Source organism: Aotus nancymaae, unplaced genomic scaffold, assembly GCF_030222135.1.
Source record: "Aotus nancymaae isolate 86718 unplaced genomic scaffold, 86718_ANA_hifiasm-v0.15.2.pri h1tg000049l, whole genome shotgun sequence".
Taxonomy (NCBI): Eukaryota; Metazoa; Chordata; class Mammalia; order Primates; family Aotidae; genus Aotus; species Aotus nancymaae.
Genome location: NW_026988463.1, coordinates 23,281,843 through 23,304,311, shown reverse-complemented (window position 1 = coordinate 23,304,311; position 22,469 = coordinate 23,281,843). Strand labels below are relative to the sequence as shown.

Here is a 22,469-nt window from a genome sequence, read left to right as displayed (position 1 = left end):
CAAATTACTAGGAAGCAAGAAAGGTAGGGACTCCCTGGCCTAGTCCAAGGCATGCTACACAGCAGCGGTCTTTTGTGAAGACGATCACAAGCGATTAAACCCAGGCACGTGCTGGAATGAGCCCAGCTGAGAAGTTCCACCTGAATGAACCCAACTCAAACTGCCAAGCCACAGAATTGTGAGCTAAATAGACAGCTGTTGTTTTAAACCACATGCTTTGCAGCAGCTTGTTACAGTGCAGAAGCTAATGGATACAGGCTTTAATTATCTGCCTCATTAAGCTCATATACTTTGTCGTCTTAATCAGCTTTTTTTTTTAAACAGGGTTGCACTGTGTCACCCAGGTTGCAGTGCAGTGACACGATCATGGCTCATTGCAGCCTCAACCTCCCAGACTGCCTCAGCTTCCTGTGTAGCTGGGACCACAGGTGTGCACCACCATGCCTGGCTAAATTTTTTTATTATTTGTACAGACAGGATCTCCCTATGTTTCACAGGCTGGTCTCGAACTCCCGGGCGCAAGGAATCCTCCTGCCTCTGCCTCCCAGAGTGCTGGGATTACAGATGTGAGCCACCAAGTCGGTCTTAATCACTTTTGTGTGTTTGTGCGTGTGCATGTGTGTGTGTGTTTTGAGACAGAGTTTCGCTCTTGTTACCCAGGCTGGAGTGCAATGGCACGATCTCAGCTCACCGCAACCTATGCCTCCTAGGTTCAAGTGATTCTCCTGCCTCAGCCTCCCGAGCAGCTGGGATTACAGGCATGCACCACCACGCCCGGCTAATTTTGTATTTTTAGTAGAGATAAGTTCTCCATGTTGGTCAGGCTGGTCTTGAACTCCCAACCTCTGGTGATCCACCTGCCTCAGTCTCCCAAAGTGCTGGGATTACAGGCGTGAGCCACCAGGCCCAGCCTGGTCTTAATCACTTTTAAGAAGTGATCAGGTCATGAGGTGAAAAGGCATGAGAAAACTGAAGACTTACACAATGTAATACAATAGTTAAACACACACACACACAAGTGCTGGTGTACCATATGACTAACAATCTCTTCCATCACCACCAGGTGCATTTCAAGAGACATGTGTTGGATCTGTAATGAACCCTATCAATCCCATTCACGGTTATCTTCTGTGACAGACAAACTATCATTGTTATTAAGCATTGCAAAGTGATCTTTTAGATTTTTCTAGGATCCCTCAGTTAAAGAAAAAAAAAAAAGACGTAAATGGAGACAGCCACAGGTGGATTTCTGGACTGTACAGAGGATTAGTTTGTCGGACTACCCATCTGACACTTAGAGGGCACTGAGCCAAGTCCTGGGAATTACTGATGAACAAGAAGACATGGCCCCTGCCCTCATGGGGCTTATAATCCAGTGGGAAAGAGAGAACAAGGTCAAGTGTGGTGAGTTCTACAGAGAAGTTCAGGGTGTCATGGGGCATGTGTAACGGGCTTCCCACTCCCTTCAGAATGGAGCCCACAATTCTCAGCCTGCTTTACGAAACCCTCAGTCTTGAAGCATGCACCTCCTGCCACCAGAGCCCCAGCCACACTGGCCTTCCCAGCTCTTCCTTCAGTGTGCCCTGGCTGAGAACATCTGCTCCCTAGGTCTCCTTTTCAGGGCCCAGCTGAAATCCTGTTCCCACTCTCAAATGCTTTCACTTGCTGTTCTTTTGTCTTTCTGCCTACCTAATTTCACCAGAGTTGAAGTGGATTACAAAAACACAAACACCTTCATCCATTCAAGCAGTCACGTGAGTATTCATTCAACAATCTCTGTGCACTCGGCACTGCTTTAGGTGCAGGGGTTACAGTGGTGAAAAAGAAGCAGTCCCTGTTCTCAGGAAGCTTACACGGCAGAAGAGGGAGAGAGAAAGTGAATCATTAAATAAATGAGTAATAAAGATTATATCAGGGAGTGGTTAGTACTACAAGGAAACTCAAAGAAAAAGAAGAGTGTGACATAAGGCAGCATGGGGTTGGCGGGAGGGGGTCTTTAGCCTAGTAGTCAGGGAGGGCCTCTCTCAGGAGGTGGCAGCTGAGCAGATGAGAAGGAGCCCACTGAGCAAAGAAGGGAGAGAAAGTGAAAAGGACTGAGGGAAAGAATATGCTTGGCACAGAGAACAGCAAAAAAAATCTGTGTGGCTAGACTACAGTTACTGAGGTCAAAAGGAAAATCAGGAGCAGGTTTGGCGGCTCACGCCTGTAATCCCAACACTGAGAGGTCAAGGCGGGAGGATCATTTGACCCCAGGAGTCTGAGACCAACCTGAGCAACATAGTGACACGCTGTCTCTACAAAAAAATTTTTAAATCAGCTAGGTGTGGCGGCACGCAGCTGTAGTCGCAGATACTCCGGAGACTTTGGCAGAAGGATCACTTGAGCCCGGGAGTTCAAGGGTGCAGTGAGCTGTGGTTGCACCACTGTCCTCCAGCCTGAGCAACAGTGAGACCTTGTCTCAAAAAAAAAAAAAAAAAAGTAAAATCAGGAGGCACATAGAGGCCTAATGAACAATATGGGTTCTACCCAGTAGGGAGTTTTAAGCAAGGGAATAACAGAACCCAATTTCCTTTTTTACTCTTGAGAGAAAGGGTCTCACTCTATCACCCAGGATGAAGTGTTGCGGTGCGATCACAGCTCTCTGCAGCCTCCAACTCTTGAGCTAAAGGTTTCCTCCCGCCTCAGCCTCCCAAGTAGCTAGGACTACAGGGGTGCAGCATCATGCCCAGGTAATTTTATTTTATGTTTTGGTGACAGGGTCTCACTAGGTAGTCTCAGCAACGCTCCCGCCTCAGCCTCCTGAAGCACTGGGATTACAGGCGTCAGACACCACACTAGGTCTTCCTTTTCAAAACACCTTTGACTCTTCATGTGCCCATTTGTACACTTCTGATTTTTTACCCGAGGCAGATTTCAGCTTAAAAAAATATATCATCAATTCTAAGGTGCATCCTTTCACATTTTAACATTTCTGAAATCAGGATGCATCTAACAGTTGGTGATGTGTCAGCTTAAGTGTCGGTACTTTTTCTTTCTTACTGATGAATAAATAATGGTGATTCTAACTGTCACAGCCTTGTAGGTTTGATAAAACAAGGTCATTTCTTAACAAATATTTTTTATCAGTTTTATGATCACCTATCGGTTTGCCCAAATTTTCATTCACATTTTTATTTCATTTTTATTCAAATTCTCCTTTCTCAGCACGATGGTAAAATCAAAAACTATAAAGAACCAGACTAAAAAATTTACCCACATGAGACACAAAGTTAAAAGAATGAGAAAAAAGTTCAATTAAAAAAAGTTGACAACAGACCTTTATCAAAGAACACATCTATGTGTTTGTGTTACGAAGGGTTCCCATAAACTGAAAAGGAAAGAAACTACAAACTATGAAAAAATTTACAAAATGCCCCAAAGGCCAATAAAACAAAGGAAAGATGCTCCATCTCACTAGCATTCGAAGTTATATAATTTTTTTAAAATAATAGGGCATCATTTTGGACTACCAAATTGGTAAAAAAAAAAAATTTTTTTTTTTTTTTTTGAGACAGAGTCTCATTCTGTCACCCAATCTGGAGTACAGCAACATAATCTCGGCTCACAGCAACCTCTGCCCCTGAGGTTCAAGCCACTCTCTTGCCTCAGCCTCCTGAGGAGCTGGGATTAGCTGCCACCATACCCAGCTAATTTTTGCATTTTCAGTAAAGACAGGGTTTCACCAAGTTGGCCAGGCTGGTCTCGAACTCCTGACCTCAGGTGATCAACCTGACTCAGTCCTCCAAAATGTTGGGATTACAGGTGCCTGGCCAGACTGGTAGAAAATTTTTAAAATCACAATACCCAGTGTTAGGGTGCTATGGTTTGAATGTGTCTCATCTAAAGTTCGTGTGTTAGAAACTTAATCCCCCATGCAACAGTGTTGAAAGGTAGGACCCTTAAGAGGTGATTGAGTCCCAATGAATTAATGCAATTATCTTGGGAATGGAAGTGGGAATGGGTTCCGAGTCTGCACCCCTTCACCTCTCTCCTACAGTCATACTCTCTTGCCTTTCTACCTTCTTCGATGGGATGACACAGCAAGAAGGCCCTTGCCAGATGCGGACCCCTCAACCTCAAACTTCCCAGCTTCCAGAACTGTAATAAGTCTCTGTTCTTTATAAAGTACCCAGTCCCAGGTAATCTGTTACAGAAGCACAAAACAAGGTAGTAAGCCAGAAAACCAGTACTGAGAAGCTGGGAAGTGGGACTGTGGCTGTAAGTACCTGAAAATATGGAAGCAGACTTGGAACTGGGTAATGGGTAGAGGTTGGAAGAATTTAAAGGAACAGGCTTGAAAAAACCTAGACTCCTTGCCACCCCCGCCCCAGACAACACTTTCCCTCTCTGCAAGTCCCTATTTGTTGTAATAAAAGGACCTGGTTCATCTAGTCACCTGATGCCTACAGTGTTACCTGTGCTGACCACTGGTGAAGGCCGTCCTCGCTGGACATTCTCTGACCTGAATTACTAATAAACCCCTTTAACTTCTCTCAGGCAAAAACTGAAAACAACACAAGATTGTGGTGGAGACTTATCCATAATTTGAAAGGCTCAGAAATGAGAAAAGCATTGTTAGACACGGTCATAATTAAAAGTTGAGGGAAAAAAACTGGGGGGAAAAATTGACTGCCAGAGTCAAACAGGTAACAGAAATGATTTGTGAAGCAGGTCATGTGTAAGATGCCAGAGAGTGGTGGGGACAGAACTGGAGGATGGGCAACTCCTCTGACTGAGGCAGCCACTATTTAAATGTTCCCTTGTAGAAATCATGGCCTAATGTTACAACGTCTTCTGATTTTTCCAAGGAAAGCTAGAAATCGAGATTTTTTTTTTTTTTTTTAGAGACAGGGTTTCACCACATTGGCCAGGCTGGTCTCGAACTCCTGACCTCAGGTAATCCACCTACCTCGGTCTCCCAAAGTGCTGGGATTACAGGCATGAGCCACCTTGCCCAGCCAGAAATCGAGATTTTTTAATGAGAAATTTATTTTTCACATGTTGGCAACTAATTTCAAGGTCTTTACAGAAAGACTGAAGATTAGTGACCCAAGGACATCTGAGAAGAGTCATATAGAAAGTCATTGAAAATTCCCTCATGGTAACCCTGACACAAGTGTAAATGTATCAGCAGAGGTCTACTGTAGACTAAAAATAAAATTCTAAGACCCCCAGCCTCCTGAACCAAGAGGACCCCAGAGTGACCTTGAAAACTGAGTTCTTGGCCATATGGGGATGGGAGGTCAGATGACTCCTCAAACCCCTTGCTCACTAACTGCCTGCAGGCGTTCTTCCCTAAGGGCTAAATAGCAACCAGCCCTTTCAAAAGACTCTGCTGCTACTCTCATCCAACCAGCTGCCTGACTGCTGTCCCTCCCTTTGGCAACTTCAAAACAATCAACCAGCATTCCTTCCTGATAAGAAACCACAGACCAGGGAGTGGTTCTGGCCAGATGCGGGTTTTTGCGTCCTCTGCCTCACCTTTTGATGTCAGAGGGCCAAAACCTCCACCCTTGGATCATGCTACACTGCCGTTTTTTTGTACATGGGACCTATGATAGGGTGTGAAGCTCAACTGCACATGCACACCATTCTCCCTTCATAAATATTCATGACTCCTCCTATAGCTTATTAAATATGTATGTTCGCCCACCCAGCTGAGCGTAAATTCCTCCTCCCTTTGCCCTTCCTTCAGAGTGTCTGTTGTTGGCTTCTGGCAGGAGGCTGTGCTTCCCAGCCTGTTAGAATGGCCACCCTACAGGCTGCAACACTCTATAAGAAAGCAAGCTATCTTTTCCAAATTTTTGAACCTCATCATTCTTCAGTTAACAATACATTGTATAACACCACACACACACACCACCAACACAAACCCCATCTTTAAAAAGGGGGTGGGAAGCAAAAATACTAATACAGTCCATTTTGCATGAGGTTGATACTTGCCCATCTGAAGTGTGTCCTCTGAATGCAGTTCTACAATGGGGCTGGATAGGGGAGGCTTGCATCTATGGGAAGACAGGAAAGAGGAGAAAGATGAGTCTATTTGCTCCTCAATTTACTCATGAGCTCATTTACCACACAAATGCAGACACTCACTACCAAAATGGCAAATATATATTTGCTACTATTCAAGGGCCCCTCTAAAAAGGGCTTCAGTTTAATTACTTTGGACCCTTAAGCCAACACAGTAAACCTTCAGTGGACACAGGTCTCAGGTAACATCATTATACTATTTCTAAATCTAAGTACTTCATTACACTATTTCTAAGCCTAAATACCTCATGATCAGGACACAAATCACAAACCGATCATGAAATAATTAGACTTAGAAATAGCTAAAGATAGCCTAACAAGAATGTTTCAAATGTTCCAATGTTTTTTTGGGCCATCTCTAGTTTGCTGCCTATTCTCAATCAAACTTTTTAAGGTACCTGTTATTTGTTACAGGTAGCCAGAAGAATTGACTCTTACACAACTTAAAGTTCTGTAATATTTATGTGGTAACTCCCCCAATCCAGAATATGCAAAAAATGATAAATCAGATATGCATCAATATCCCAACAACCACTGCCAAACACCAACACACTTTCCATCCCAGAAAACCATCTCCGGGGGCCAGTTACGCTTATTCCACTCAGAGTTCTAACCAGCCAGTACTTTGCAGTTCCCAGAGCATCAGAATTGCCATTTATCACTTTAAAAGCATATTTAATATAAAATACATTAGGAAAGGGTAAAAATTTATTTTCATGGATCTAGAAAAAAATAAAGCTTGAAAATTATTTCCAATTTGTAAGGATCACACTTTTCTAAAGGACAAGCTGAAACAATGTTTATTCACATTTTTTTCAATATAAGAATTAGGTTTTTATTTAAACAACTAATTTAAAAGGACTAATTTAAAAATGACTAATTTAAAAGAATTAGGGTTTTATTTAAAGGACTAATTTAAAAGGGGGGACTATAGTTAAAACTATTCAGATGCCTTGACCTTGAGCTTGAAGTCACAGTTTGAATCTCAGCTCCACTCTTTCTTAGATAGGTGACTTTGGGCAAATTAACTTCTTTAAGTCTCAGTTTCCCTATCTGCAAAAAGCGGATAATGGCAGCACTTAATTCATGAGTGTACTGTGAAGACTGAATGAAACAATCCAAGTGAAGCACTTAAAATGGTACTAGGCTACAAAAGCTCTCAGCACACATTAGCAAACTTGTCATCTGCAACTCTGTAAATTCCTTAATACTGGACTCGGAATGGCCCCCATAATATCTCATATATAATAACTAACTTCAGTCTTCCAATCATCATTCATTCACATACACAAAAAAAACTATTTATTGCACATCTATTCTGAGCCAGGTACTTTTTTTTGTCAGACAGGGTCTCGCTCTGTCACCCAGCCTGGACTGCAGTGGTATGATCATAGCTCATTGCAGCCTCAACCTCCTGGGCTCAAGAGAGTCTCCTACCTCAGCCTCCCAAGTAGCTGAGACTATAGAGGTACCGACTACGCCCAGCTAATTTTTGCATTTTCAGTAGAGACAAGGTTTCACCATGTTGCCCAGGCTGCTCTCGAACTCCTGGATTCAAGCAATCCACCAGCCTTGGCCTCCCGAAGTGCTGGGATTACAGGCATGAGCCACTGTGCCTGGCCAACGCCAGGTAACTTTCTATACACCCTCGGAATAAAGTAGTAAACAAAAGACACATCAAAATTCAGATTATGAAAACATGAGGTCACTTTTTAAATGTTCCAGGAAACGCATTAATGGATGGTGAGTCATGAGAAAGAACAGGAATGGGATTGGGCTCCTTCTTCATGTTTAACCAGGCCTTCTACTTAAAGAATCCCAGGAACTGGCCTTAGGAAATCTAAACATGAAATCAAGGTTGTGGAGTGTCCCCACTCAGGAACACTCAGTAACTGATTTATAGCAGGGGTGTCCAATCTGTTGGCTTCCCTGGCCCACACTGGGAGAAGATTGTCTTGGGCCACACATAAAATACATTAACACTAACAATACACAAGAACACAAAATCAAACACCGCACGTTGTCACTCATAGGCGGGTGCTGAACAATGAGAACACATGGACACAGGGAGGGGAGCACTATACACTGGGGTCTGTTGGGGGGAAAGAGGGGAGGGACAGCGGGGGGTGGGGAATTGGGGAGAGATAGCATGGGGAGAAATGCCACATATAGGTGAAGGGGAGGAAGGCAGCAAATCACACTGCCACGTATGCACCTATGGAACAATCTTGCATGTTCTTCACATGTACCCCAAAACCTAAAATGCAATAAAAAAAAACAAAACACTAACAATAGCTGATGAGCTTAAAAAAAAGAAGTCGCAAAAAAATCTCATGCTTTAAGAAATGTTATGAATTTGTGTTGGGCCACATTCAAAACTGTGCTGGGCTGCATGAGGGCTACAGGCCTCGAGCTAAACAAGCTTGATTACAGCCTTGTTGCCGCTGACCAGCCCACCAGGTGGTCCATTAACCAAGATAACCATCAGCCACCAGATATGCTGACCCGCATCTCCTGCCTCTCACATGCTTTGCCCTGCCCAGCCTACGTGCCCCTCTCCTGATGTCCATTTCCAGGCTTTGCTAATAAAATGTCTCTCCCGGCTTTTCCAGGGAGCCAGCCATAGAGCCCTCGTGTACCCGCTGTCTCCCTTGCGTGCTCAAGCACAAGCCCCCAAATAAAAGCTCTGTCTGGGAAATCTGCTTGGCGCCATAACAGATTCTCTAGTGAGCCAGGCAGGAGCACAAGGAGCATTTTCTTTCCCCGCAGGGGAGGCTTGTGAGCCAGCAGCCGGAGGGTGGCGACCCCTCTGTGGGGGATGAACAGCCAGCCCCTTTGATTCAGCACTGCAGCAGCAACTGGTGAGTTTTCCTCTGGCCTCCGTGAGACTCTTCACCGCCCCCGCCCCAGACAACGCTTTCCCTTCCCTCGTGTCCCCTACTTGTCGTCATTTTCCTTCTTCTTCCTTTCTGCTTTCCTTCCTTCACTTTTAACTTCATTGGCTCGACCTGAATAGACACCCATGCAGGATGGACTGACACGGCTGGTGAGAACTATTGGGCGCCCTGGCTTTGGCCTCTGTCATCTTCAAGTCTGTCAGTGCTTTCCCTCCCTTTGCCACACCCGGTGGGAAGGGAAGCCTGTGAGTTTTTCTGGGTCTGTTCAGTCTTCCAGCCTATGGACTCTGGGTGCTGCCTTTCTGTGGGGAGAATTGACAGCATGTGGGGCTCATGCCCTGATCTGTTTTTTCTTTCTGTGTGTTGAATTCAACATCTTATTGACTGTCATTTGGTTACTATCTAGCGCAGGACACTGGTCAGCAGAACCTGGACCTGGTGTAAGGTTCAAGAAAAAAAAGAAACCATCCAAGCTAGCACTCGGTTTTGGGGAGAAGTTCCCTTCGCTGGCCACGCCGGCCCTTTTGTGTGACCTGTATTGCGCTGTGCAGGGCTAGGAGCACTTCAACTCTCTTTTCCTCACCTGATGCCTGTGCTTGCACCCTGCCCCCAGCCCTTTAATAAGATAAGCGGACACAGGAGGTACAGTCATGGGCAATGCCCCAGGCATCTTCCAAGACTCACGTCTGGGAGGTATCATTTCTAAATGGAAGGAATTCAAATCGGACAGTTTAAAGAAAAAGAAATGCCAGCCTGGGAAACACAGGAAGATCCCACCTCTACAAAAAACAGGAAACATGAGACGGAAGTGGGGGTGCCTGCCTGTGGTCCCAGCTACTCGGAAGGCTAAGGTGAGAGGACAGCTTAAGCCCAGATGGTTGAGGCTGCAGTGAGTTGTGGTTGCACCAGAGTACTCCAGCCTGGGCGACAGAGTGAGACCCTGTCTCAAAAAAAAAAAAAAGAAACTGATTTTCCTCTGTAATAAAATCTGCCCTAGCACACATTAGAGCAAGAAACATAGCCATGGGTGGAAGTGGATCTACTAGTTTCAACACTATGTTACAGCCGGACCTATTCTGTGAACGGACAGAGAAATGGGGAGAGATACTTAGGTACAAGCTTTTATGAAATTATACTAGGACCCAAAGCTGCTGGATTCTTGTCCGGTGTGTGTGGCTCCTATTTCCAGGTCCCTCCTGAAGGAACCTGAGGAAGTAGACCTCCAGGCTCAGACCCCTGGCACTCTTTCCCTACCTTAAGCAGGCCTCGCGGGGAGGGAAGCCCCTGCGCTGTCCCCAACAGCGCTCTGATCAGACTCCGAACTGGCACCCTCTTTTGCTTCCCCACTTGCCCAGAGCTGTTTTCCCCTCAGAAAAATGAATGGAAACGAGGGAATGACAAAGGTGCATGTTCCTTTTTTGGTGGTGGATCTAGGACCATGTAAAGAACTCTGGTAGATTTTCAGAGGATCCTGATAAGTTTAGAGATGAATTTGTTAAACTAAATTTCGCCTTTTCATTGACATGGCAGGATGTTATGGTCACTTTGCACCATTGATGAAAAGGAATGCATATTTGAAAAGGCTAAGGAATATGCCAATAGCCAGGTGGTCACTAAACCCCAATATGCAGTTCCAGGCATAGTCTCCATGCAAGTGAGACTATGAAGAAAACCTAAATAAAGCTAGAAGGAGCCACTCTGTTACCTGCCTGACTGAAGGAAGAAGGGAATATATAGTAAAACCTGTACACTATGACAGGGTCGAGAAACTTACCCAGAGAAAGGAGATTCCAGCAGTCTTCCTCAATCGAGTCCCTAAGGCCCTTGGGAAATGCACCCATGAAAACCCAGGGGCAGCAGAGGGGAGGCATCATGTGCCGTGTATTTGATCCTTCAGTCAGCTCTGGACATTAGAAGGAAATTAAGGAAAATTTGGAGGCCAGACCCCAGACCCTTCTGTTGACCTTGGCAGAGGAGGCTTTTAAGGTTTTCAGTAACAGGGACTAGACAGAGAAGGCAGATGAGAAGAGGAGATTGGCCAAGACAGCACAGCTTCTGGCTGCCCTAATTCATCCACCACCTCAGGGTGACCCTAGGAGGCCCACGAGACCAACCCATCAAAGACAGCTGACTTTGGATGGAGCCAATGTGCATCTTGCAGGACGGAGGGTCACTGGAAGAGGGGCCGCCCTGACCACACTAAAACAGGAAAGCCGGCAGGCAACTCTGGCCAGCCTCCCCTCCTCACCAAGCTTTCAGATGAGATTGATACACACCAACTGACAGCACCCTGCCTCTGACTGCAGCATACTCCATCGTTACCACACCACGGAGCTTTGGGTCACCCTTGACGTGGCAGGTAGGAAAACTGAGTTCCCTGTGGACACCAGAGCCACCTGTTCTGTCCTGACCCTGCCTATTCACCCCTCTCCAATTGCAACTGCAGGATAACCGGAATAGACGTGTCCTAAGGTAAGAAAACTAACTTTCCCTCTTGCTCCTGAGGCCATGTCTAGGATTATTTCTCACTCATTTCAGTATGCCCTAGAATGTCCTACTCCATTGCTGAGTAGAGACTTATTAAGCAAAATGGGAGCCACCATCTCCCTGGAAGAAGACAGAGTGCAGGTAGAGGCAGAGCCAGAACAGGGAATCCACCTGCTAGCACTCTTAGATGGACAGGAACTGGAGACGGCAAATATTCCCAAAGAAAGCAAGGATCAAGTCACCCCCTCCCTATGGGACACTTCAGTCCTAGGACAGGCTAATCAAATTCCCCCAGTAAAGACAGATCTGAAGCCTGGGATGGGCTACCCATGGAGGAAACCATACCTCCTAAAACCTGTGGCACTGAATGGGATTCAGCCATTACTCCATAAATTCCTATAGCAACGGCTAATTAAACACTGCCAGTCAGTCCCCAGGCAACACTCCGATCCTCCCTGTTAAAAAGCCTAACGGAGAATACAGTTTTGTGCAGGACTTGAAGGTAGGTAACAAGACAGTCATTCCTATGCAGCCAGCAATGGTCCCAAACTTGCTCAGATACACCATGCTCAGATACGTGGAGATGCTCAGTTTTCACTCTACTAGACTTCAAGGATGCTCTCTTTTGTGTAGCCATCTCCATACCGAATCCCTGTATCTTTCTGATTTGAATGGAGAAATCCCTGATATGTAGGGAAGCCACATATAACACATGAACTGTGCTTCCCCAGGGCTTCCGGGAAGGTCCCCACCTTTCTGGTCTTGAACTCCCGACCTCAGGTGATCCGCCCGCCTTGGCCTCCAAAGTGCTTGGATTACAGGCGTGAGCCACTGCGCCTGGCCTCGTCCCCACCTTTTTGGGAATGCAGGGAGCCAAGCCTACAGAACAAGACTTTATTAAAATATGTGGATGATTTGTTGTCAGCCAGACATGGCAGGATTCAGATTTTCATATCATTAAAACCTTGAGTTTCCTGGCTGAGCAGTGATACAAGGTTGCCCCATCCAAGGCCCAGATTTCTTTACAGGAGGTTTGATATGTGGGGTTCATTCTGACCCCAGGAGCCTGAACACTAGCTGTGGGCTAGAAAAAGCAATCACTTCATTGCTAGTCCTACAAACAAAAAGGAAGCTCCAGGGTTTCTAGGGAATGGTGGGCTTCTATCATATTTGGATTCCAAATTATGGCCTGACAGCTAAACCCCTATGTGAGCCCCTAAAAGGGGAAGAAAGAAAGCCTTTGTACTGGGAGAAGAAATGTCAACAATCTTTTGAAGCCCTAAAAACTGAGCTGGGTCAAGCCCTCACCCTTGGACTCCCCAACTGAGAAAAACCATTTACCCTCTATGTTTGTGAGAGACTGGGAATAGCTTTGGGAGTCTTTAACTTTAGGACCTGTTCAGAAGTCAATGGCTCGTTCTTCAAAACAGGTAAATCCAGTTACACAGAAGTGGCCTGGCTGCTGAAGAGCAGTGGCAGCGACTGCCCTGCTGTTTAGTGAAGCATCCAAGCTGACACAGGGACAATATACAGAAGCTATGACTCCCACTAGGTTCAGACTGGGTTAGAAGCCAAGGGACACCACTGGCTCACTGCAGGGAGGCTGATCAACTATCAAGCTCTCTTATTAGACACCCTGGGTATTACTTTCAGGGTATGTCAGACTTTGAACATGGCAACCTCACTCCTAACCACAGATGATAAGGGCTCACAGCATCAAGGCACAGGGCCCAAAGAACACACTCCAGCAGGCTTGGCTCATGAGATAAGCCTCTTGATAATGCAAAGGCAGGATGGTATCCTGATGACAGTAGCTTTGTGGAGGGAAACCCAAAAGGCAGGACATGCAATAGTAAGCCCAAAGGAGATTACAGAAGCTAAAGCTCTTCCTCCCCAAAACAGCACAAAAAGTAGCACTAGTGGCCTTAACAGAGCATCACAACTGGGAGAAGGGGAGGGAGTAAATATATACACCAACTCAAAGTACAGGTTTCTCCTGCTGCGTACCCATGCAGCCATATGGAAGGAAAAGGGAATGTTAACAGCTAAAAATTCCCCAGGTAAACATAAGGATCCAATCCTACTTCTCCTGGAAGCAGCACAACTTCCCTGCCAGGTGGCAGTCATTCACTGCAAAGGTCACCGGGGGACTGGTCCCTCATTAGAAAAGGAAATAGGGCTGATAGGGCTGCATAACAGGCAGCCTGGTTACAGGAGCCCAGCAATGCGTTGGCCTTAATGACAGACCCTATTAACCTTCCTAATCACCTACAATACTCACAGCAAGAGCAAGAGGAAGCTAAGAGGCAGGGATACCAGGAAATCAGTGCTGGATGGTTCACAGATGGTGACAAGATTTTTATTCTGCGAACTGACCAGTGGAAACTTATTAAGCATCTCCATGATGCCACATTAAAGGAGAGGTGTTTTATGGAATATTGTCCATAAAATATTCATCAGAAAGGAACTGAGAAAAATTGTAAAACAAGTAATCTTTGCCCGTGAATTGTGTGCCCAGAATAATCCCCAAACCCATCCAATTCCCCACTCTTGACTTAAACCGGTTCAACACAGGGGAGCTTAACTGGGAGAAGACTGGCAGGCAGTTTTAACCCAAAGGCCTACAAATCTAGGGTATAACTATCTCCTGGTGTTTGTGGATGCTTTTACAAGATGGGTCAAGGCTTTCCCTACACATACAGAAAAAGCAGTAGAAGTCTGTAAATCTTCACTAAAGGAAATAATTCCTCCATCTGGACTCCCCAAGTCCCCTCAGGGTGGTCATAGGCTCTCCTTCATGACTAATATGACTCAAGGCCTCTCCACAGCCCTAGGAAGACTATGAACTGGCAGCATCCTGGCACCCCGATCATCAGGGAAAGTTACAAAGATGAACCATACACTTGAGACAACCCTAGCAAAGCTGTCAGGAGACGCCCGAGCCCTGGGTTAAGACGCTCCCTGTTGCTTCTTAGAGTCCACAGGGCCCCTTCATGCAGCCTGAGACTTAGTTCTTCCCAGATGATCTCCCAGAGGTCTTTCCTCACTACTGACCTCCTATTAGGTGAAGAATTCAATCAAAAATTACAGTATCAATTTAGGACAGATTCAAAAGGTGATTTCAGAGTATGGAAACAAAATCCTGCCAGTCCCCACTAAGGATGGGAAAACCCCTTTGCAAGTTAATCCAGGAGACCAAGTCCTGGATTTGGTCGAAGGGAGGGCTCGAAGGGAGGGCTCCCCAGAGGACCACCCCTTGCCTAAATGGAAGGGCCCTTACTAGGTGATCCTGGCCACTCCAACCATAGTCAAGTCACAAGGAATCCCCACCTGGGTACACCTCACCCAATCAGAAATCCTTTCTCCTAAATGTTTCCAGACGCACCCAGAAGGCCCATCTTACTCCTGAGAACCTGTGGAAGACCTCAAATTCAAAAAAGCCAATTCATCATCGGACAAGTAATATGGTTAGAGATCTTGAGTCCAGTAATTTTCCTTATACTGCTAATTGTTTTACTATTATTCTGTCGCTTTGCTCAGCCTCCTCCCTCGGGTAAAGACTTCGTTTTTCCCTGCTGGGTATAAAAATGCTACTCTTTACTTTGTTCCTACTCCTCCCCATCGGGGCACAGGGTAGGCTTGGACCCACTCAGATGAGAAACAAACTCTCTCTTGTCAACCTTTCCAGCATTACAGCTTCAGGTAATAATTTGTCCAACTGCTGGATATACTACCATCATCCCCAGGCTCAGAGGGACTGCCTCTTGCATTCCCTAAAAGCTCAACTACTAACTTCACAAAGGAGGTATAGAAACCTAAAATAACCTCTGCACCTCTCATGCTACACCTAAGTGTCTCCCTTTCCTTTGAATGTATAAACCTCTTTGAACTGCTAAATGCTTCAGTCACCAAAAAGAGAGGAAAAAAGAGAAGTTGAGCCGCCTACTTTGAAATCCTGCCAGGTTTTCTCTTAGCAGTAAAGAAAAACCCTGATCAAACTTGGGCCCAGGAAGGCTATCTTTTCCCCCATGCCAAAACAGTCATACCTCTCTCCAAACCTTAGTCACTCACCTGAACTCCTCTTGCCTTGTGTGAGTTTGTGCACCCATGGGGTATTTTGTTCCTTTGTGGACACCCAGACTACCGTCTGACCAACAGCTACCCCTCAGCCAATTTCACCTCTCTGTTACTTGCACTAGCGTGCCCTTGTGTGGATAATGTATGATGCAATGAGGAATGCATGTTAGGTACTTTAAGTCCCAGTGAAGTAACAGTTCATAATATTACACATGTGAAATCTAAAAGGGCAATAGGGCTAATTTTGGCAGCAGTTGGAATAGCCCCTTGGGGTGGCTCTGCCCCTTAGCAGACCCTTGGGACGGCTTTGCATTCTGTGAGGGAGCTTTCAGAAACTTAATACAAACCCCTGAAACACTGGCGACTAGTTTAGGCAGAGGCATAAAAGGACGTCAAGCCTCTCTGCACTCCCTAGCCAAAAATGCTGTCTTAGACAACAGATTTGCCCAGGACTGTCTTCTTACTGAACAAGGGGTAGGGGTGGGGGGTATGTGTAGTAATAAACCACATCTGTTGTTCTTATGTTAACAGTTCAGGATTGGTTAAACTGCAAATTCAAAAGATTTACCAAGGCCGGGCACAATGGCTCACGCCTATAATCCCAGCACTTTGGGAGGCCAAGGTGGGTGGATTGTTTGAGCCTAGGAATTTGAGACCAATCTGGGCAACATGGCAAAACCCCATCTCTACAAAAAATATCAAAAAAAGAAAAAAAATTAGGTGGTCTTGGTGGCATGTGCCTTTACTCCTAGCTACACGGGAGGCTGAGGTGGGAGGATCGCTTGAGCCCAGAAGGTGAGGCTGCAGTGGGCCATGATGGTACCACTGCTCTCCAACCTGGGCGACAGAGTGACACTCTGTCTCCAAAAGAAAATAAAAATAAAGATTTACCAACAGGCTACCTGGCCACATAATTTTAATAACTCTACTATTCAAGCCATCTGAGGCTCAATCAGAGGATACCTACAAAGTATGAGATGGTTTTTACCTTTCTTCGAACCCTAAGTGGTCATTTGATTGCTATTACTTTCAGAGTATTGTGTTTTTAACCTTTTGGTCAAGTTTGTGTCTTTCAGGTTTCAACAGCTCCAAGTCAAGCTAATGATGGCCCAAGGATTCCAACCCATACCACCCCAGGAGCATCCCAGTCCCTACAGGTCTTTAGAACAGTCAGTGAGAGATTTCCCCACCCCCTGAAGTTAGGCAGGGACGACACCCCTGTTCAGCAGGAAGTAGCTTCAGAAGATGAGACCTTCACCCCCTTCTCCTTAAGAATACAGAGGGTGAAATCTCTCGGGGGGAAATACGATAGAACAGAAATAGAATGGGCTCGCTTCTTCATATTTAACCATGCCTTCTACTTAAAGAATTCCAGGAACTGGCCTTAGGAAATCTAAATATGAAACCAAGGTTATGGAGTGTCCCAGCTCAGGAAGGAACACTGAACAATTGATTGACAGTCTTGTTGCCGCCAGCCAGACCACCAAATGGCCCATTAATCAAGATAACCGTTGCAACCATATATTCGGACCCGCATCCCCTACCACTCGCGTGCTCTGCTCAGCTCAGCCTGCCTACCATACCCCTGATGTCAATTTCCATGCTTCACTAATAAAAACATCCCTGCCAGTCTCTTCAGGGAGCCAACCAGACAGTCTTTGCCACTCTGCTGTCTCCCTAGTGCTTGAGTATAAGCCCCAAAAATAAAAACCCCATCTAGGAAATCTGGTTGGCCTTGTGTTAATTTTAATTACATGGGGAGCCAAAGAGCCTATGATTGGTAAAAAGGGAAAGTATATTGCATTTTGCAGACTGTACAACATGCTGAAATGAGAGTCCCAGGGCAAAAAAAAAAGTTGGTGGGGGGCAGTGAAAGAGGCAGCACCCTACAGTGAAGTCTCTGGCATTCAGATCTGCCACCTCCTGAGAGCTGGGTCTGAATTCTACCTGGTTCTTATTCTTCTGGCCACATCACACTTACTTGATGCTGTGCAGCTTTCTCGTGACGATCATTGGAAAGTCAACCTCAAAATATTTACTTGGGAGAAGATCTTCATCCTGAGGAAAAACACAATACTCTTTATTTCTTCACTCTTACATATGCTGATCATCTTCCACATACCAAGCACTAGGCACCTAACAGCAATAGGGTGTTTAAAGATTTTCAATCGGGGGCTGATATGGGCAGATATGTTTTTCAAATTATTCATGAACAGGTTGGAGGGAAGAAAGCACAGAGGAAGGTAAAAAGGCAGGAGGCCAGAGGAGTCGGCCAGGTAAGAAGGTAAGGTCCAGAGAGGAGTCTGAGGTAGGAGGCAGCAGCTGGGATGGTGGAGAGGAGTTGAGACACGCTTTGGAAGTAGAATATGCTCAGTATTTTCAAAACGCAGTTTGAGGCCAGGTGCAGTGGTTCACACCTGTAATTTCAACACTTTAGGAGGCTGAGGCAGAAGGATCGCTTGAGGCCAGGAGTTTGAGACCAGCCTGGACAATATAGCGAGACCCTGTATATATGAAAAAATTAAAAAGTGTGAAAGATTTAACAACAACAAAATAAGCAGCTTGAGATCTATTAGGAGGGTCAAGAAATCAATATAGTAGATTTTGACCAGCATTATTTTTTGGATGAGATAACTTAAAACAGCTGGTATCAAAAGTATCACATATATTAACGGTATTATTTTCTGATATGTTTTTCTTTTTGTCTTTTGAGATAGAGTCTCGCTCTGTCATCCAGGCTGGAGTGCAGTGGTGCAATCTCGGTCACTGCAACCTCCGCCTCCCAGGTTAAGCAATTCTTTTGCCTCAGCCTCCCAAGTAGCTGGACTACAGGCGCATGCTACCATGCCCAGCTAATTTCTTGTATTTTTTTAGTAGAGACAGGGTTTCACATGTTGCCCAGGCTGGCTGCAAACTCCTGAACTCAGGCAAACTACCCACCTCGGCCTCCCAGAGTGCTGGGATTACAGGGGTGATCCACCGCACCCAGTCTTTTTTTTTTTTTTTTTTTGAGATAGAGTCTCACTCTGTCACCAAGGCTGGAGTGCAATGGCATGATCTTGGCTCACTGCAACCTCCACCTCCCAGGTTCAAGCAATTCTCCTGCCTCTGCCTCCAGAGTGGCTGGGATTACAGGCACCCAACCTCCGATATATTTTTCTCTGTGACAGTGAAGTATGGTAAATAAAAGAACTGGCACTCTTGGAGCTGGAAGGGAAGGGCTCGAACCCGAGCTCCGTCACTTATATGCTGTAAGGTCTTGGGAAAGTCAGTAAACTCACTGGGTCAGGATTTATTTGTTTGAAAAGTAAAGAACCCAGGCGCGGTGGCTCACGCCTGTAATCCCAGCACTCTGGGAGGCCACGGCAGGCGGATCACAATGTCAAGAGATCAAGACCATCCTGGTCAACATGTTTGTGAAACCCCACCTCTACTAAAAATATAAAAATTAGCTGGGTGTGGTAGCATGCACCTGTAGTCCCAGCTACTCGGGAGGCTGAGACAGGAGAATCTTTTGAACCCAGGAGGCAGAGGTTACAGTGAATCGAGATAGTGCCACTGTACTCCAGCCTGGCAACAGAGCGAGACTCAAAAAAAAGAAAGAAAGAAAGAAAGAAAAGTAGAAAAGTGAAGAAAATGCTAACTCTTCATGGGGTTCTAAGGATTAATGAGTCAATACATGTGGAGCTCATAGAAGAGGGCCTGACCTAAGTAAAATTATCACATGGGAATCCAAAGAGCCTGTGAGCTCTAACAATAAGGGAAGGTATATTGTGCTTTGAATACTGCACAACGTGTTGGAAAGAAGGTCCCAGGACAAGAAGGAAAGTGGGGCAGAAATCAAAAGAAAGCAGCACCCTAAAATGAAGTCTCTAGCATTCAAATCAACACTGTGTGTGCCTCTATTATTGCAGACACAGATACAGAGATGTGGGCCCTGGCTCGAGATGTAATATTTATTTTTTTCTGTGGCCTGCAGTCAAACAAATATGAAAGACACAGACACGCACACACACAGACATACACACACACACACACGCATGCACATGTGCACGCACAGCCCTAGGTCACCTGGCTTGCTTGGTAGCTACACCCTCCCTATCCAGTCATGTACAGATCATCCTATCATCCTAGTATTCTCTCCGTGCCCTCCCTGCCATCCAGCCACCCAGTCCATCACTTATATGCCCTGCTGATGCCTCTGGAATCCCTCCACTCCTCCTGAGCTCTACCACCTCCAGCCCAGACTGTCCCAGCGCCCCCTCTTGTGTCTCGAAGCTGCCCACTGCTGTGCACTGCACTATCCACTGCAGGCGGTCTTCAGCAGCTCTGCACACCGCTAGGACTCGGCAAGAAACAAGGCACTCTACAGCCCAGCCCACCTGCCCAGCCTCTCCCCCTCTCCCCATCACCACTTATCTCAGAAATACAGAACTATGATTTAAAACAAAGAAGACTGCTGATATCCAGAACCTGGTGATGGCTTCGCTGGTGGAGGACAGCATGGAGGAAAAGGAAAGGTAAGGTGACACCTTGTTTCTGACCGGAGTAACTGGGCAAGTAAGGGAACCACTCATGGAGACAGTAACAGGAGATGAAGCACAGGTATGGATGGATGGATGAATCCTGGGGTGTGAGAGGGTAGCAGACCCCCTGTGGACAGCATGATGGGGGCAGAAATCACCAGCAACCATATTCTAGTAGGCAAGTGACTCTTTTTTTTTTTTTTTTTTTGAGACGGAGTTTCGCTCTTGTTACCCAGGCTGGAGTGCAATGGCGCAATCTCAGCTCACCGCAACCTCCGCCTCCTGGGTTCAGGCAATTCTCCTGCCTCAGCCTCCTGAGTAAGTGGGATTACAGGCACGCGCCACCATGCCCAGCTAATTTTTTGTATTTTTAGTAGAGACGGGGTTTCACCATGTTGACCAGGATGGTCTTGATCTCTTGACCTCGTGATCCACCCGCCTCGGCCTCCCAAAGTGCTGGGATTACAGGCGTGAGCCACCACGCCCGGCTGGAAAGTGACTCTTCAGAGCAAACATCAGGGCTGAGAAATACAGCTCCCTCCCACATAAAGACTGGTCCTCTGCTAGAATCCCAGGGGATCCAGCCTAGGCTTTATCTTTTTAAAACAAAAAAGGAGGGCTGAGTACAGTGGCTCACACCTGTAATCACAGCACTTTGGGAGGCCAAGGCAGGAGGACCTGCTTGAGCCCCTGAGTTCGAAACCAGCCTAGGCAACATAGCAAGACCCTGTCTCTACCAAAAATACAAATTATCCATGCATGGTGGCATAAACCTGCAGTCTCCAGCTACTCGAGAGGCTGAGGTAGGAAGATAGCTTGAGCCTGGGAGGAGGAGGTTGGAGTGAGCCAAAATTCTATCACTGCACTCAACAGATCCAGATCCTGTCTGTCTGTCTCTCTCTCTCTCTCTCTCTCTCTCTCTCTCACACACACACACACACACACACACACACACACACACACACACACAAAAGTCTTGGGACATCCCAGGAGACCTGGGCTCACCAATCTGAGCTGACCACACTTAGAGGTACAGCACATGCCTGTCAAGTAGGGCTATGCAGAAGCTATTTCACGATACTTGAAGGATATGGGTAGAGGGGACATGGAAATAACTTTCACTAAGAATTTCAATTTCTACAACACCTTTTAAGAACTTTTACTCACAGCATATGGGAAGTTAAGGATTACCTAAAATTCCAAAAGACAATGAGAACAATTAAAGGTATATGAATGAAAGATAGCGTAGTGTCCTCCAGCTCTAACGGGACTTCCTCCTTTTTAAAGAGCTTTCCCATGCATTAGCCAGCTGGATCCTCATAAGAATTCTGAATAAGAGATCACTGTGGAGAAAGCTTACAAAAAGCACACCTGGAGCTCTTAAGAAAGATATCCTGCCGGGCACAGTGGCTCACACCTGTAATCCCAGCACTTCAGGAGGCCGAGGCGGTTGGATCACTTGAGGTCAGGAGTTCAAGACAAGCCTGGCCAACATGGTCAAACTCTGTCACTACAAAAAATACGAAAATTAGCCAGGCGTGGTGACATGCACTTGTAATCCCAACTAATCGGGAGGCTGAGGCACAAGAATCACTTGAACCTGGGAGGTGGAGGTTGCAGTCAGCCAAGATCACACCACTGCACTCCAGCCTGGGCAACAGAGTGAGACTCTGTCTCAAAAAAGAAAGAAAGAAATCTCATTTCTTGAGAAGGGGGCAAAATGGCTGTGACAAGTGATGCTTCAACTTCTTATTCTGTGATTCTGGATAGCCCTTTTGACATTCCACCCCAAATAGCCTGCATGTGACTGCCTGGTATGGATGACACCGAGACTGGGATCAGCTGCCACAGGGCAGGGGGAACAGGGCATCACTGAGACCCAAAGGGGACTGAACATGGCTGACCACCTCACAGACTGCCAAAATTGACCCTGCTTCTCTCCACAAGGAGATGGAGAGAAGCAGGTTGTACGGCTCCATTGGTTCTATGGAACAGTTCTGGAGATACCAAGAAATTAAGGCCCCTTAAACCCTTTAGGGTTTTACTCTCCTTTTATTCCTTTTCTTTTTTTTTTTTTTTTTTTTTGAGACAGGGTCTCTCTTGGGCACCCAGGTTGGAGTGCAGTGGCACAATCTCGGCTCACTGCAGTCTCAACCTCTGGGGCTCAGGTGATCCTCCCACCTCAGCTTCTTGAGTAGCTGGGACCACAGGTGTGCACCACCACGCCTGGCTAATTTTTGTATCTTTTGTAGAGATGGGGTTTTGCCATATTTCCCAGGCTGGTCTCAAACTACTGAGCTCAAGCAATTCATCCACCTCAGCCTCCCAAAGTCCTGGGATTACAAGCGTGATGAACTGTACCTGGCCCCTTTATTCCTTTTTGTGACAAGACTGACTCTTCTTTGTCCTG

General features: G+C 46.1%; 1 protein-coding gene across 1 annotated transcript in view; it reads right to left on the bottom strand.

The window, feature by feature from the left end:
• The window catches only part of LCMT1 (leucine carboxyl methyltransferase 1), a 69,745-nt gene that overhangs the window by 25,175 nt on the left and 22,101 nt on the right, over positions 1-22,469 (bottom strand). The window contains exons 4-5 of the mRNA XM_021672324.2: positions 17,515-17,591; positions 5,983-6,044 (exon numbers count right to left, since the gene is read on the bottom strand). Of these exons, the coding sequence (XP_021527999.1) occupies positions 5,983-6,044; positions 17,515-17,591 (139 nt within the window). The remainder of the gene's footprint in view (positions 1-5,982; positions 6,045-17,514; positions 17,592-22,469) is intronic.